At 38.9% G+C, this 16,575-nt stretch overlaps 1 protein-coding gene across 1 annotated transcript in view; it reads left to right on the forward strand.

Moving 5' to 3' along the window:
• Positions 1-16,575, forward strand: part of ACOT12 (acyl-CoA thioesterase 12) — a 67,027-nt gene that overhangs the window by 46,481 nt on the left and 3,971 nt on the right. Inside the window, 4 exon segments of the mRNA XM_072606249.1 lie at positions 675-738; positions 2,947-3,030; positions 8,906-9,039; positions 13,460-13,588. Coding sequence (XP_072462350.1) covers positions 675-738; positions 2,947-3,030; positions 8,906-9,039; positions 13,460-13,588 — 411 coding nt within the window.

A 16,575-nucleotide genomic window follows, 5' to 3' on the forward strand; every position in this document is an offset into this window, starting at 1 on the left:
GTTCAGTCATGTCCAACTCTTGGTGACCCTATTTGGGGTTTTCTTAGCAAAGATACTGGAATAGTTTGCCATTTCCTTCTCCAGCTCATTTTACACATGAGGAAACTGAGGCAAACAGGATTAAATGCTTAGGGTCACACAGCTAGCAAGTGTCTGAGGCCAGATCTGAATTCAGTTCTTCCTGAGCTGTGGAGAAGCTTGGGAGAAGCTTGCATTCTCCCAATTCAGAGTTGTCTTTCATCTTGGCCAGTCTGATATGTGTGAATCATTCATATGTTAGGAATAACTATTAGTCATTTATCCATCCTTTTTATCATTTCCATGGTTGCATCAAACCCCCACATTCTCCTAGTTGCTAATACCATCCCCCAAGTTTCTTTTGGTCTAAGTTCCTTCATCATATCTAGAGCTGCAGGTGACCTCAGAGGCTTGTGAATATTTTGTATACAATTTTCTGTTTATGTATTGTCCTCTCCAATGAAACTCAGGCTCCTTGAGAGTAGGCACTGTTTCCCTTTTTCCCTTTTGGATCCCTAGTGCCCCACACAGGGCCTACTACATAGTAGGTGCTTAATAAATGTGTGTTGAATGAATTAGATGAATAAATGAATGAATTTTGTAAGCTGATGACAAAGAATGAAAGTCACTACTGAACATTATCATCTTTGTTTTAGGAAATATGTTATTCCTCACAAAGCAGATGTTCCACTTGGTATTCAATGGGATGCAAGCAAACAGGTGATGGTTTTATAAACTGGATCCCCCCAAACAGAAACTAATTCTTCAGAAAAAAATGCGGTTGTTTTTCCTCTTCATTTATTTATCTTGTGCTACCTAGGTAAATAATAATTTGGGGAAGAAGGACAAGTCAAGTTGTTACCATCATTTTGAAACAAAACCAAATAGCTAATAACTCTACAATGAAATCTACTGTTACCCAATTGTAGACACAAGAAGCTGTGTAGTCAGAGGATCACAGATTCTCAGAATGATGGAAGGGACTTCAGGGGCCGTTGAATTTAACCTGTACTTGGAAATGAATTCTCTCTTCAACCTCTCCAGTGAGTGGGTATCTAGTTGCCCACTACTGCCTGAGGCGGCCCATTCCACTTTTGGATGGCTTTCACTTTTAGTTCATTTGTTTTTAGATAGCTTCTCACAGGTTAATGGCCCAGATCTGGTATCTGTGAGGTCCCATTTACTAGTTTGAGATGTAGCATGCCATCCTGGAATAGACGTCCGGCCTTTAGATCAGGATAAGCTGGGTTTGAGCCCCTAACACAGTCTAGCTATTTGTCCATGGGAGTCATTTAACCTCATGGTGACACAAATATGTCTCTGATGGGAAGATGGAATTCCCACACCAGGCAACTTCATATGCAAATTAACTTATAAATCTGCAAGGGGAAACTTTTTTCTTTTTTGTAAAACTAAGTGCTAGATTTTTTGAAGATTAGTTTATAATATCTGATGAGAAATGTGTTTGCTGAATACATAGCTGTTACAAACCATACTACAATAAAACTTCAGGTCTAATGTAATTTATAGATGCACAAGTAAACTTTAGATCTGGATACAGACACAGACCAGAGAATGTCAATCTGAAAAAAAAAAAACTTAGACCATTAAAAGATGAAGAAACAGAGGGCAGCATGGGCCTGGGAAAAGCATAGTCCCGTAGTCAGGTTTTGGTTATGCTTTGAGCCCCAGTTTCAGTGGGGAGCAGAGTTCGGCTTCCAGCAAACAACTCCTTTGATACCAGGCCACCAAGAATCTTGTACAAGTTAGCAGGCCCTTCTACACCCACTCCAGGAAAGGGGGAAAAGAAAGGTTTCCCCATATGAAAATCAGCCTTCTGGACCACTGTTTCTCCTCAATGTTATTCCAATGTTGATTGTTTTAGTGTTTTATCATCTTTGCCAATTTGAAGGGGGTGAGCCTCGCCTATACTGATCATTAGTGATGTCAAACTCAAAAAGAAATGGCAGCTATTAATCCAAAGTGTCCCTGCAGTTGCGTGTTGGCTTCATTTGAAATGTAATGTTTTAGTCATCGTTCAGTCAATTTTCAGTTGTATCTGACTCTTTGTGACCCCGTTTGAGGTTTTCTTGGCAAAGATACTGAAGTGGTTTGTTGTCTCCTTCTCCAGCTCATTTTACAGATAAGGGAACTGAGGCAAACAGGGTTGAGTGACTTGCCCAGGGTCACACAACTAGTGAGTGTCTGAGGCCAGATTTGAACTCAGGAAGATGAGTCTTAGCTCCCCAAATGTCATATTATCTTTGTTTTATTGGTTTTTTATTTCATTAAATATTTCCCAGTGACATTTTAATCTGGTTCCTCACCTCGAAAGTTATGCTGGCCACAGGCAACTTGCATGTTTGACACTTCTGACGTACATGACTTTTGGTCTTTTCTAAATTTGCATCACATCCCCATATCCTGCTCCCAGTTGCTAGTGCCCCCACCAAGTTACTATCTATCAGTATATATTTCTCAGATCACAGATCTGTGGTTCTGTATGATTCTGGGCAGCCCATTTAATCTCTGTTGCTTTATGTGCAAATGATGCTGACAGTGGTATGGGAATTGATGACCTATATGGTTCTTCCAACACTGTAAGTTTAGGACTTCAGTATTTATTTGCATAAAATCCAGTCCAGATCTTTGCAAGTTTCTAGATATGAACTATTCTGAACTAGTAAGGGTGAAAAAAAAGTCCAAAGATCAAAATTTTCCATAATAAAATATCTGGTTCCCTGAGGTCTAAGTCTTTTTAAGAGTGGCCTGGGTGATCCCAGTATTTGTGAAATATTGTACAAAGAGAGGACTCATGAGGTGCCCCATGAATACAGGCCATCAGGCAGCTTGCAAGCATTTCCTAATATCCGCTATCATCCCTGCACTTTTGACTCACATCTCCCCCTTGAAATAATTACATTTCAGGCATACTTGAGTCACAGCAATGTGGATGCTCTCCAAGCCCTGGCAGCCAAAAGTGGTTGGGAAGTCACTAATGCTGAGGGAAAGGTAAGAGAGCAACATCGGATGTTCAAAGAGGCATACCCTGATTGGCATGGCTAATTGGTTCCACAAAAACACTAGGAGAGTAAAACAATGTTATAGGAGGTATTTTGTTCCACAGGAACAATGCTGTTCATGGACAATTGGCCATGTAATGTTTCATGACTTTACCCAAGGAGGCTGATTATAATGTATTAACCTTGTTACTGCAAAATATTGACAGTTAGGGCAACCTCTCAGGAGATATGTCTGTGATGAAAATTCCTTCCCATATCTTATCTGAATAGCTTTCTAGCTTTTTGTTTCCTAGGGATGTATAAAATCATTCTGGAATGGTAGTTCTCGGAGAGGCATTCCAAGCTTAGACCAACCAACAAACCAGAAATCCCACATTTTCCCAGCCTTATCTCCCTCTCATTGCTCCCCAGCTGGTCCAACCAAATTCGTTTACTCATCTTCCCTAAAACTGCTTCTATTTCCTTGTCCTCTTCACTTTTGCTCTCTCCATGTAGAGTACCCACTCTCCTCAAAGCCTATCCAAACCCACGTAATCAGTTCAATATCCAAGTCACATCCCACCTGGTCTGCAACATTTCTTCCAAATACCCCAACTGGAAGTGTCTCCTTCTTCCTCTAGACTCCTTTGGCAATTCTCTTTACAATAAATTTAGCAGTTAGTAAGATGTTGCCTCCTAACATCCCTTCTCCTGCAGTCATTTTTGTTATTTGCCTTTTCATTGCTTTAGGCTTAGTCTTCCTAGCTAAGACTATAAGCTCCAGGCAGGCAGGTTCTATGTCTTACACTTCTCAGTACCTCCCCCATATGCCATAGCACAGTACCTTGTAGAGAGCCAGAACTCAATAAATACTTCTTAATTTAATTTAAAATGGATATTAGGAGTAAGAAGCAGCAATGTCTTTGCAGCCCAGCATCCCAAGACAGATCATTACAGACTGACCCTATAATCAGGTTTCATTAAATAGATTTTCACATCTTCCCTAAAGAAAGGCTCTGGAATTTTTCAGGAATACCCAAAGAAATACTGTGGTTTTCTCAAGATCATTAAATTTGAATTTGGATATACCCTCTGCGCCAAGGTGCTTTCACTGTCTCTTTGCACATGGCAGCAGTCAAAGCTTCATTCACATAGTCCCAGAAGTCCTCTGTGTCCCAATCTTGGTCACCAGCCAAGAGTGGTTTATTGGTATGGAAGGAATACAGATTTAACCATAGGATGCTTTTTTCTCTTTCTCTAACTCCAGTCCATACTGGTAACAGATGCTTCAGGGATTGGGATTTTTTAAAGCAATATAAAAATTGCCTCTTGCATCATATTTAGCACCTGAAGATTAATAAGTAGCTTTGGAAAGCACAAACTCACATCTGGAATGAAAGAGAAAGCCACAGTTAGTCTTATATCATTGTACTTTTGTAAAGGAAAAAACTCAACCGTGGTAAAAGTACCACCAATGGTTAGCACATAATTGTTGTCCGAATAATTTACAGCAAATGTTGTTGGATGCATAATGCTTATTCATGTATCTCCCTCTGTTAGAAATTGGATCTGCCCTCCTTGATTCTCTTTATGATGAAACCCTAATGCCTATGAAACTAGGAGAAGGGAAAAAACATTTTCTGGGTACATTTTAAATTATATATTTTTCCTTGGAGGTATTCTCTTCCTCCTACCTTTTAATTTAATCATGCTTTCAATGAAGCTGTCTGCTAAACTCATCTTTATTTCAGACTTGGAAAATTTGCCCTAGTTCTCATTGCAAATTAGATAGTTATGAAATGTCCAGAATTTCTCATGAAGCATGGGCAATTGGCTATGAGATTGGGCAGGATTAACTTTCAGTCTCATCTTCTTCTCTGCATGGAGACAGAAGAAATAATGGCCTCTTTTTCTGACCTTCAGAAGAAGCTTACACTCTGGTTAGTAGACATGACATCCAGAGCCATAACCAGCAACTTTAACAACTGGGGCAGGCTTTAAAAAATCACTAAGGGTAAACAGCAAAAACTGTGTCTGTAAATCAATTTTTAAAGATGAATTCAAGGAGGGGAGTTCCTGTGGTACCACACAGTTAGAGGGAGACGGAGATCCAGAATATTGGATTCTAGAGAGCCTATGAGGCTGCTGCTGCTGCCAAACCATGGGGTTTGAGTGGGTGCATGGAGCAGAGCTGATGGGGAAGGGCTGTCAGTGGTCTCTGAATTTCCATACTCCGACCCTAGACTCCATTCTGCCCTCATTACAACTGTGATGACACACATACACCTGACCCAACCAGGCACGAATTCTACAGCAGGAGATGAATGGATGAGGTTGCCTGGTACAGACTGGATACATTAGTAGGGAGAGAATTCAATGGACAGGAACCATGGACAGCCTCTGTAAATCTGGTATAGCATTTCTTGATCTCTGATTTTTTTTTCCAAAGCTTGAAAATAAATGTGTTTTCTTGGAGGCTTTGTCTCTTTTCCATCTGGCGAATGCTGACTTTTCTTTTTAGTGTTTGGAGGTGAATGGGAATAAAGGGGCTGGCTTTCTTTGCTGCTTTGTTTGCACCAGCATCACCCTGGCAAAAGACCTGGTGCTGATGCTGGTGAATGAAGGAAACACACAATTAGGGCTTAGCAAAGGCTCACTCAGTTGGATCCCTTCCCCACCCCCCCTCACTTTCTCCCCTCCCCCCGCCCCTTTGTTACCCTGAGAGGCAGGGGCAGGCCTATGCAGAATGACAGTCACTTTCACCTTCTCATTCCCCATAGCTTCCCCTACTCCAGATAAACAGGAATCAGAAAAAGCTTTATAAGATGACCTTGCAGAGGTGGGAGGGGCCCTCCAGAGAATCCCCTGCTCCTTTTTTTCCTTTTCCTTGAACCATTTGGATGCTGTGGCAGTTGGGGAGAAGAGTTAAATGGGAGCCATCCCACTCACTCCCCATGTGTAGTGGATGTGAAGGTGGCTCTCCTGTGCAAGGTTCATATTGGGTTCATCTCCAGGAGCCATATTTTCATTTTTATCATGGTCCTTGGGGAAAACTCTGTATATAACTTTTCTGAGGTGTTTTGGTTATGCAGAGGCTATTGTGATGGACTTGGAGGAGTCAGAAAGAACTGAGGTGAAATCCTGCCTCAGACGCTTATTAACGGTGGCAAATCGCTGAATCTCTCTCCTCAGCTTCCTCATCTGTGAAATGGAGACAATGACATCTCCTTAACAGGGTTGTTCTGCAGAACAAATTAGATGAAATTTGTGAAGCACTTTGCAAACCTTAAAATGGTTATGCAAGTGCTACCTATTAGTAGTTGTGGTAACAATAATGATAAAGTACTTTAATATAAGGTAAACTGAGGAAGTAGGAGGAAGGGAAGGCAGGCAGGTAGAAATACAGAAACAACTTTTTTCCCCTTTAAGCTGCTTTTGGTAGTTGTGTCTCATTTTCTCTTTTCTCTTCTTGAAGATATATATGTTTAAATAAAGGTTTTTCTCCTTCACAGCCTAGTTTTTCCATCTGCTTGATTCCTGCAGTGAAGTCTTAACCCCATGTTTGTTTATGTTCCCACAGCTTGTTACCATGGGAATGATTTTAAGATTGGAAATTCAACATTAACTTCAAAGCACACAGAAATAGATGGAGAAAATGGGTGGGACAAGGGCTCACTGGTAGCTCAACACTCACATCTCTGGTTATCATCAAAATCACAGGACCAAGAATGACAAAAGAACAGATTCATGTTTAAGTAGATGTCAAGCTTCCCCCTGCCTGCAGAAGTCCTTTTATCTGAGGGAGCAGGGGCCTAAGAATTGGCCCCTAAATGAGGCTTATTCTCGGACACACAAAAAGAGAGAGGCAGACATGAGCTTTAGAACAGATCATTGGGATTAGAGGGGCCTTGGAGGGCCAACTCCCTTGTTTTACAGAGGAAGAAGGTGACATAGCTAGTTGTGTGTGTGTGTGTGTGTGTGTGTGTGTGTGTGAAGTCTTCTTTCTCTTCATTGTCATTATCTTTTCCCCTGAATCTATTTTCCCCTTCTCCTATTGCAGCTTCCTCATTTCTGCCAAAGACATTATTGTCTTCCCAATCTTCCAGTTGTGCATCCTATAAACCATCCACAATTCTTCCCTCTCCCTCACCAGCCCCTATCCGGTCAGGTACCAAGGCTTGTTGATTCTCCTTCCACATCTCATACACACATGTGTATGTATATGTATATGTAAGTACATGTGTGTATACATGTGTAGGGGGATGGATGGAGAGATGGATAGATATTTCTTCTGTTCACTGTTCACTCACACATGCCACTGCCTGGATTTAGGCACTTATCAGTTCTAGTCTGGACTATGGCAATAGCGTTCTAATTGATTTACTTGCCTCAAGTTTCTCCACTCCACATTCCCCACGGCTACCAAATAGATATTCTAAAATCAGTTACCTTGCTCAAGGAATTCCAGTTGTTCACTTTTGCCTTTAAGATCAAATACATAATACATATTTTTATCTACCTATCTATCTAGAGAAAGACAGAGGCATAGACATACATATATGTATTGTGCATGTATATATGTATATACAGATACACACACATTGCCTAGAGCCAGGTTGTGAAGGACTTTAAATATTAAACAGATGATAGATACACATATACACATAGGTTACTTATATGTATATCTTTCTAACTTCTTACAAGTAATGTAATCTATCTGTATTTCTACCTATATGCCAATATCTATATATGCCTGTATATGCATATCTATCAAAGCACATACATAAATGCATATGTATGCATTTGTATATCTATCTATAGTTATCTGTCGTCCCTTAGCTTTTAAAGCCCTTCGCAACATGGGTTGAGTCAACATGTATATACATATATGTGTATACGTATACATGTGCATGTACAATTCATGTACATATGTCTATACCTATCTATGTATGTATATATTTATCTAGCTAGCTAGGTCTCTTTGTATATTTGATCCTAAGGGCAAGGATGAGCCACTGGAGTTCCTTGAGTTATGTTAACTATGCTTCAGGAATATCAATTTGGTACCTGTGTAGAGAGTGAATTGGAATGGGGAGAGACTTGAGACAAGTAAATCAATTATTTAAAACCCTTCACAAGCCAATTTTTCCTGGCATATTTCACATTATGCCACCTCACATACTTTATTTTCCATCCAAATAGGGCTCTTCCTTAATGTATAGCACTGCTTTTCAAATAGTAGGTACTTAATAAATGCTTATTCATTGATTCTTATGCAGACAAGTTATCCCCCTTTTTAATTTAATAAACAATTTCTATCAGTTTCTATTCATGAATAAAAGAATCAGCTTTGAAACTTTGCATGCATTAAGTGGATTTTTCTTTTTTCTATTTCCCTGTTCCCAGGGTGTCCAACAGAGAAATCACTTAAAAGTCTAAACAAAGTGTGTAAATTCCTGCTGATGTATTGCAAAAACACTTCAAGTCTTGCTAAATTTGTATGTATAAGCATCTAAACAAAATTTTATCATTTTCTTATGAAAAAAGAAAGACCATGTCCAACATCTTGAGAAACATCAAGATGTCTGGTTTCTAACTCCTGGAGGAAGGATTATCCTTATTTGTTCAGGAGGGAAATTTGAGCAGTGCAAAGGAAGACTGGAATAGCCCCACGTTGCCTCTAGACTATCTGTGTATCTAGTCTGCGCTAAACCTTGTTCAACTGCATCATTCTAAATGAGGCAACTATTCCTCCTTTTCTTCCTGGTGTTTTGTTTTGTCCCTAACCATTTAGGAAGATGCTTTTGCCATATGTGAGATTTTCTCTTGATTTGAGCCCTGACTAGTAGATCCATAATTAATTTTTTAATGCTGTTCTTTTTCAGGTCAAAATATATACCTTAGAGGAGAGGGATGTTTTGTCAGTCTGGGTAGAAAAGCAAGTAAAAAGTCCGGCTACATTAGCTTTTGATCTCCTGTCTGACCTCATGAAGCGGCCTCAATGGGACCCCCATTACTTGTAAGAACAAAACGTTTTATCAAATTCTGTTCCTCTTTTCAAAAAAATCAGCTTATCCTTCACAGTTTGTACTTGGGTAGAGGTGAGAACTTGACTCTATCCCCCTAATGCATAGTTCTCTGTCTAATATTTAATAATAGCCTACTTTACATAGAACTCTGTATCTGGAGTTTGGGGTAGATACAAAAAACAAAAGATGGTTCCCTGCCTTCATGGAGATTATACTCTAATTGCCCTTATTCTGTTCCCAAGTTATTTTGATATCATTCTTGCTTCCTTACTCAAGAAAGTTGGGATAATGCTGTAAAAATCATTCTTCCTCCTTCTTCAACTCATGAAAATATGAGGAAGATGGCAATAGATGTTTCAGTAAACAGAACCATAACACATATTTCCGCCTGTTCTCATTGACAATTACTCATCTGACAACATTCTGTCAACCTATGACCAAGCTGTCTGTAATTTAGCACCTGCTATAATCTTAGAGATTTGGAGTATCCCAGGGACCTTCCCCACCATACATCAGACTACATAGTTGGGTACCCTGTGAACTATACCAACTGCGAGTACTTTTCCACACTGGAAGTTGATGGCCTCAGGGTGTAGGTTCCAACCATATCTTTTGTATTATAGCATCATTTAGATATATATTGAATTTAGAGCCAGAAGGCCCCTTTAGGAATCATCTAATCCAGCCACCTCATTTTATACATGTGGAAACTCAGGCCGAGGCTGATTAGGTAAGATAATACAGAAAGAAAGAAAATAATAGAACCAAAATTCAAACCTCTGACTCTATGAACTTGTGAATTTAGTGCCTCTTCTACTCCACCATGCTGCCTTCACAGAAATCTTATTTAAATGTAGATATGGTAATGTGTGCTTCCTGTTTGGTTGGCAGGTATATTATGAGTGTTACATTAAATATTACCATTTATTTCCTAATCTTAATAAGTTAGAGCTCCAATCTTTAAAAATTCTAAAATTCACTGTAATTAACACCATGTAACAGACAATTTAATACAATTAAAATGAAACTTCTCTAGGGTTGTGTGTTAGATTTGCATGAGTGCCAGAATAATATATCATGGTTAATGTCATCATAATGACCCACTCTGGGAAAAGAGAATGCCTTCCACACAGCTCCCTTATGTAGTCATTTATGTAGGAATATCTCCAAGTTCTCCAAGTTCTTCCTAGGAAGAAAAATACTAGAAATTATGTCTCTACTGAACTCCTAATTACTCATACCAGCTGGTTTAGTCAGAGTATCTTTATTTTTTAATGGAGTGCCTACCATGGCTAGCCACTCTTTGAGCATCTCAGAACTTCTCAGGATGACCAAAGTGATCTATAGAAGTGTCTGAAGCTGAACTCATCATCTTCTGCTCAAAACTCACTTCCTCCTTTATGTGACCTCCAAGACCCATTCTAGGTCTACATTGACAATCCTTTGGAACCTCCGACTGCCATCTTTTTTACTGGCTGTTACTGACTCTTTATCACATTGCTCTCAGCAGGGTACCAAATTTTTCCCCTTCTCCTCAAGCTCCCAAAGCCACCCTCACCTATCGAATTCTCAGCATATGACCTTTCCTGCTACTTCACTGAGATCAAGGCTTTTGGATACGAATATACTCAGTTCTGCTCCTCTACATCCCATAATTCCAGTGTCTTCCCCCATCTTCTTTCCCCCTGTTTGGTTGGGAGAAGGGATCTTCTACCTGTGCCTTTGATTCCTGCCCTTTCTGCTTCCTTTGGGAGCTTTCATTGCCTCTCCTGCATATTTTTTAAAATAAATTTTTATTCATTTCTTTTGTTTTGACCACCTAAATCTCCTTTTATATTCCTCTTCTCCTCATCTTAGAGAATCATCTCATAGAAGAAAGAATTCTTTTTAAAGGAAAAAAAGAGGGAAAAAACCCCAGCAAACCTGATCAACACAATAAAAAAATCTGACAATATATTCAATGTTCTACATGCCTGGATTCCTTCCCCCTCTCCTCTGAAAAGGAGTTGGGGGATGTGTCTTCTCAGATCTCTTCTTTTGAGTTGTGCTTGTTCTTTATAATTGTACCATATTTCACTTTAAAGTTTTTACATCCTTTGTTTTTTAATACCACTAGAATTTCTCCCATGATACTTTCCCTCATCCTCCCACAAAGTTTTCTCATATAATAAATATTTTTGAAAGTAATAAAGGAAATACTGATCAACACATTTTTTAAAAATGCAACATATATGCAATGTAATGAACTCATGGACATCTCACCTCTGCAGAGAAGATGGATGGGGATGCATCTCATTTCTTTTCTTAGGAGTATGTTTGTTCTCTATATTTTTGCCACCTTCACTTTTGATTGTTTTGACGTTTGCTCGTTTTCATTGGTTCTTTCCATTTACACTGTTGTGATCATTGTCTCTACATTATTTTTCTTATCTCTGCTTACTTGACTCCACATCAGATCCATATCAAAGCTTACCATATTTTTCTGTAGTCGTTGTTTCCATTACATTCATGTAGCACAATTTTGTGGACAATCTATACTTTGCCCCAATCTACTTTGTTTCCAAATCTTTGGTACACAAACAAAACAAAAAACCCAATGTGCTACTATAAATATTTTGGTGTATATGAGACTTTTCTTTTTATCATTGACCTCCTGGGGGCATTTGCCTAGAAGTGGAATCTCTGAGTCAAAGTGTATGGACATTTTAGCCACTTGATTTGCATAATTCCAAAAGCTTTCCACAATGGTTATACTAATTCATAGCCCCATGACCAATGCATTAGTATTTCTGTCTTGTCTCCATCTCCTCCAAAATTGATTATTCCTATCTTTGACTTTCCTTTCCTTGATAATTTTTTGGTTCTCTGGTGAAATCTTGGGGTTATTTTTATTTGAATTTTCCATATCATAGGTGATTTAGAGCATATTTCATATGGTTGGTAATGATTTTCAATTCTTTGAAGAAGTGTTCATATCATTTGACGATTATCTACGGGGAAGAGGACTGTTGATTTTATAAATTTGTTAGATATCTATGTATCTTAGATACCAACTCCTTATCTGGGAAATTTGATACATTGTTTTCACATTTGACTGCTTTACTGGTTATCCTAGATGCAGTAATTTTATTTGTGCTTTTCAGAGTCATGTAATGTAAATTATCTGTTTCATCTTATGGAATTGCCTCTGTCCTTTGTTTCATCAAGAATACACTTCCTCCCCACAGCTGGGAAAGATATATCCATATATTTATATATGGAGATATATATCTATATCTATATATAAAACTTGCTTCTCTTTTCATTTTTACTCTCTGATCTTAAATATTCAGGTCTCCTGCATCTCTAATTTCTCCTCTACTGGTTATTTCCCTTCTTCCTAGACATATGTTCATATCTCCCAGTGCTTAAAAAAAAGTCTTCTCTTGATGCTTCCAGCAGTTTGGATTGTTACTGGTTTATTTTCCCTTTAACAGCCAGACTTCTCGAATGGATGTTCCACTCGCTGTCTCCATTACATCACCACCACTCAAGCTTGTGACTGGCTATTTCATTGATCATGGTTCTTCAAAGCTGTTTTTCCTTATGATAATGTAATCATATAAATTGTCTCTTTCTGCTCACTTCACTCTGCCTCAGTTTATACAAATCCTCCCTAGTTTCCTTAATTCTTCACTTCTGTTGTTTCTTATGGAGCAACAATATTCTGATTTATCTTCTTTTAAGATAACTTTTTGTTTCTATCACTTTTCTACTCTAAACCATTTCGTGGTCCCTTCTCTCTTATAAAGTAAAATATAAACTCAGCTCAGCATTCAAGGCTCTCCATAATATAACCATAGTCTACCTTGTCAGCCTTATTTCATGATACTTTCCTGTAAGTATCATTTACTGTAGCCAAACTGGACTAATTACTATTCCCTGAACACAGCCTGTCCCATATTTTCTTGTATCATTTCTTTCACCTAAAATGCCAGCTCTCACATCTCTTCTGCCTGTCAGAATTGTTCAAGGGCCAGCTTATATGCCATCTCCTCCACCAAGCTTTCCCTAATCCATTTCCTTCTCCAGGAAAAGAAAAATTGACCTCTTAATCTGAGCTCTCTTTGTATCAATTTTACTGGAATATAACATCCAGTCTTATGTTTGTTTACATATTCAATCTCTTCTCTTAGACTGTAAATTCCTTGAAAGCAAGAACTGTTTTTTTTTCCCCTTTTGCATGTGTATTAAGAAGGCTTCCTTTGATAGGAAAGTGAATTGAGTTTTGCAGGTAAATACAGATGCTTATAGTTATATAGCAAACAACTTTGCAAAAAATATTTTAATTGAGTGATATTTCTTGCCTACACCTTCTGAGGAGTAGATTATGACCATAAAGTATTTATTCTCTTTTCTGTGTACTTACAGGTCTTGTAAGGTCATAGACTGGGTGAGCGATGATGACACAATATATTATATCACCTGTCCAAAAACAAGTAGCAATAAACCCATAGATTTGGTTGTCCTTGTATCACGAAGAAAACCTGCCAACGATAGGTAAGTATCTGAAGTTCCTAGGTTATAAACTGCATGAGAGCAGGAAATGTGTGTTATTCATCTTGGTCAGCCTCAGCACCTAGGACAGCTACTTACACCGAGAAGACACTGAATTTGTGTTGAGTTGAATTAATTTCAGGTCAGAGTTTAGAATCAGTGTCTGGTAGTTAAAGTACTTGTATTTTAACCTTTTAGTGATCTGCAATTTCTTCTACTAATGCAGAGCAACTCCTTTATGGACTAGTAAACAATCTTCATAAGTTGTGGCTAAAAAGTATATCACCATGAAGCCAACCTGGTGATGAATTACTTTGCTAAACACAGGGAAGCTGGTCCCCAGTGACACACATAAAATCTGTCTCTAGCCCTATACTTACAGCCTTTGGAATTCTGTAAATGGTACCAGAATTTATATTCTCTGGCTATAGCCTTTGGGAATCCCAGGTTACCTCCATGCCATGATGAAAGATCAGAGCAGGATTTTGTGAGTTAGAGTAGAGACTTATATAGTCACCTCCTCTCTTAATCAAAGACCTCCTGAAAGTTACTCCAGGTTCAAATCATGCTTTGTATCAGTATCTATACAAAATCATAGCACACAAGTCCACACTGACAATTCTGTTATCATACCAATGAGAGGATGCTCTAGTTCAAAGAAAAAAATTAAATTAAGTAGTACAACAAAATAAGTAAAATCAAGCATTTATTAGGCACGTGGCATGTTCCAGGCATTGCTGTAAATGCTGCAAATAGAGATACAAGCAAAAATAAAAACAGTCCTTGTCCTCAAGGAGCTTACATTCCAGCGAGGAAAGACAACACATAAAAGGGAGCTGAAAAGCAAGCTACAGGGAAGTACCCCCATGAGGGTATTGTGGTAAAGTTCAGAAATTCAGAAGTAGAGCCAGAAGGATGAAGGTTAGGTGGCCCAGGCCCTTCCCCATTATAGAGGTCTTGGAAAGAACTTGTCAATGAGAGAAGTAGGCTGTTCCAGGGCAGAGGGCTCAGACACATAGGGCTGCCTGAGGTGCTCAACACTCCAGAGTCCAGCCAGATCCGGGTTAACATGTAATTGGGAAATATTTCACAAAATAAATAAAAACACAATAAAACATAGATAATATTACATTTCAAAACTATCACTATGCAGCAGAGATCCTTGTATGTAGATTAGTGATGCTCATTTCTATTTGAGTTTGACATCACTATTTGAGGGTAGGAAGGCTGCTGGGGAAGATGGATATTTCAGGATGAGGGGGACTCAAGAGCTTCAGGAAGATCCAGGAAGAGACTTCGGCTGAAACATAGTGACAAAGTCCAGAAAGTCAGAAACAGAGCCAGGAGGGGAATTTCCCCAAACACACAAAAGTGTATACTCTCCCACAGGTTCCTACCTCAGGGAATACCCATAGAAAGGACATGTGTGTAAGGAGCCTGCGTGGAGAGGACACAGGGGTCATAGGTAGAAACAGACAGCACAGATTTTGAATCATGCTCATGGAATTCTTTCTAGACGGAGCTCATTGCATAGGCACCATGTTGTACCGTTCAATACTTTTCTGTATTGTTCAACATTGATTCCTTCTGAGAAACCCTCCTTAGAAATCCACTGAAACCTCCTTTGGGAAACAAATAAACAAGCAAGCATGTAACTAGAGCAACTCATGCTCCTGGGGCTTCATGCCTGCTAGAACCCTTCCATAACTCTGCTTCCCACAGAACCACTGCTGCCAACGGCTGGCTGGTGATTACACTGAGCTGCCCAGTCTTTCTCTGCATCTCCTGCTTGTCTGCGTTTTGCACTGTGCTGCTAGGAGCTGGTGTCACTTCTGGGAGGCTTTCTGGTGGGTCTTACCTGCTGTTGGCTGCTAGCTGTTTGCTGAATTGCAGCTGCTCCTTGGTCTTTTCTCTCGATGAGAGTCATTTCACATTGCTTAGGTCATTGCCCCAGTCTATCTCAGCCCTTGGATGTTAAGTTCCCCAGTCAGCCAAAGAAGCCTTCAGGCAGTGTTTGTCTTTTTAAAGGCCTTTCTTCACTCCCGTTGTAGGAAGGATGAGAAAATCTCCACTGCTTTCAACTCCCATCAAGCTAATCACCTCAGGAGAGTCATCTAACCTGACTGAAAGTGACTGACGGGGGCTGAAGCCTTTGCTCTTTTCCACCAGAAAGGAAGCCCCAGCTCCTCTTACATTCTGTATGAATGTGTTTGTATGTATACGTGTATTGTGTGTATTTGTGTATATACAAATATATACATATACACACACACATATATACAAAAACACATATAAACATATGAAATGTGGGAAAATATTCTATAAAATAATTCTTTGGGTAGTTTGGCTGGCATGTCACTGAATAAGTAAATTAACTTCGGCAGAATTTTCATTTGTATTATATTGGTTTGGACTACCAATGGGCAATTAATATTTCTCCAATTGTTTAGATCAGTCTTTATTTGTGTAAAAAGTGTTTCACAATTTTGTTCATATAGTTCCTGGATTTGTCTTAGCAGGTTGACTCCCAGGTATTTCATATTGTCTACAGTTATTTTAAATGGAGTTGCTCTCTTTTTCTATCCCTTCCTCCTGGGTTTTGTTGGTAACATATATAAATGTTGATAATTTACGTGAGTTTATTTTATATAGTATGACTTTGCTGAAATTGTTAATCATCTAGTTTTCCAGTTGACTCCCTGAGGTTCCATAAGTCTACCACCCTATCATCTGCAGAGTGAGAGCTTTGCTTCCTCACTGCCTACATTTTATTCCTTCAATTTCTTTTTCTTTGTCTTATTGTTTCTAATACAGTATTGAATAGTAGTAGCAATAACGGACATCCTTGCTTCATTTCTGAACTTTTTGGAAAGGCTTTATCTCCATTACAGATAACACGTGTTCTTGGTTTTAGATAGATACTACTTATCATTTTAAGAAAGGCTCCATTGATTCCTATTCTAGTGTTTTAATGGGAATGGGGGCTGTAG

Source organism: Notamacropus eugenii, chromosome 4 (genome assembly GCF_028372415.1).
Source record: "Notamacropus eugenii isolate mMacEug1 chromosome 4, mMacEug1.pri_v2, whole genome shotgun sequence".
In the NCBI taxonomy this organism is placed as follows: Eukaryota; Metazoa; Chordata; class Mammalia; order Diprotodontia; family Macropodidae; genus Notamacropus; species Notamacropus eugenii.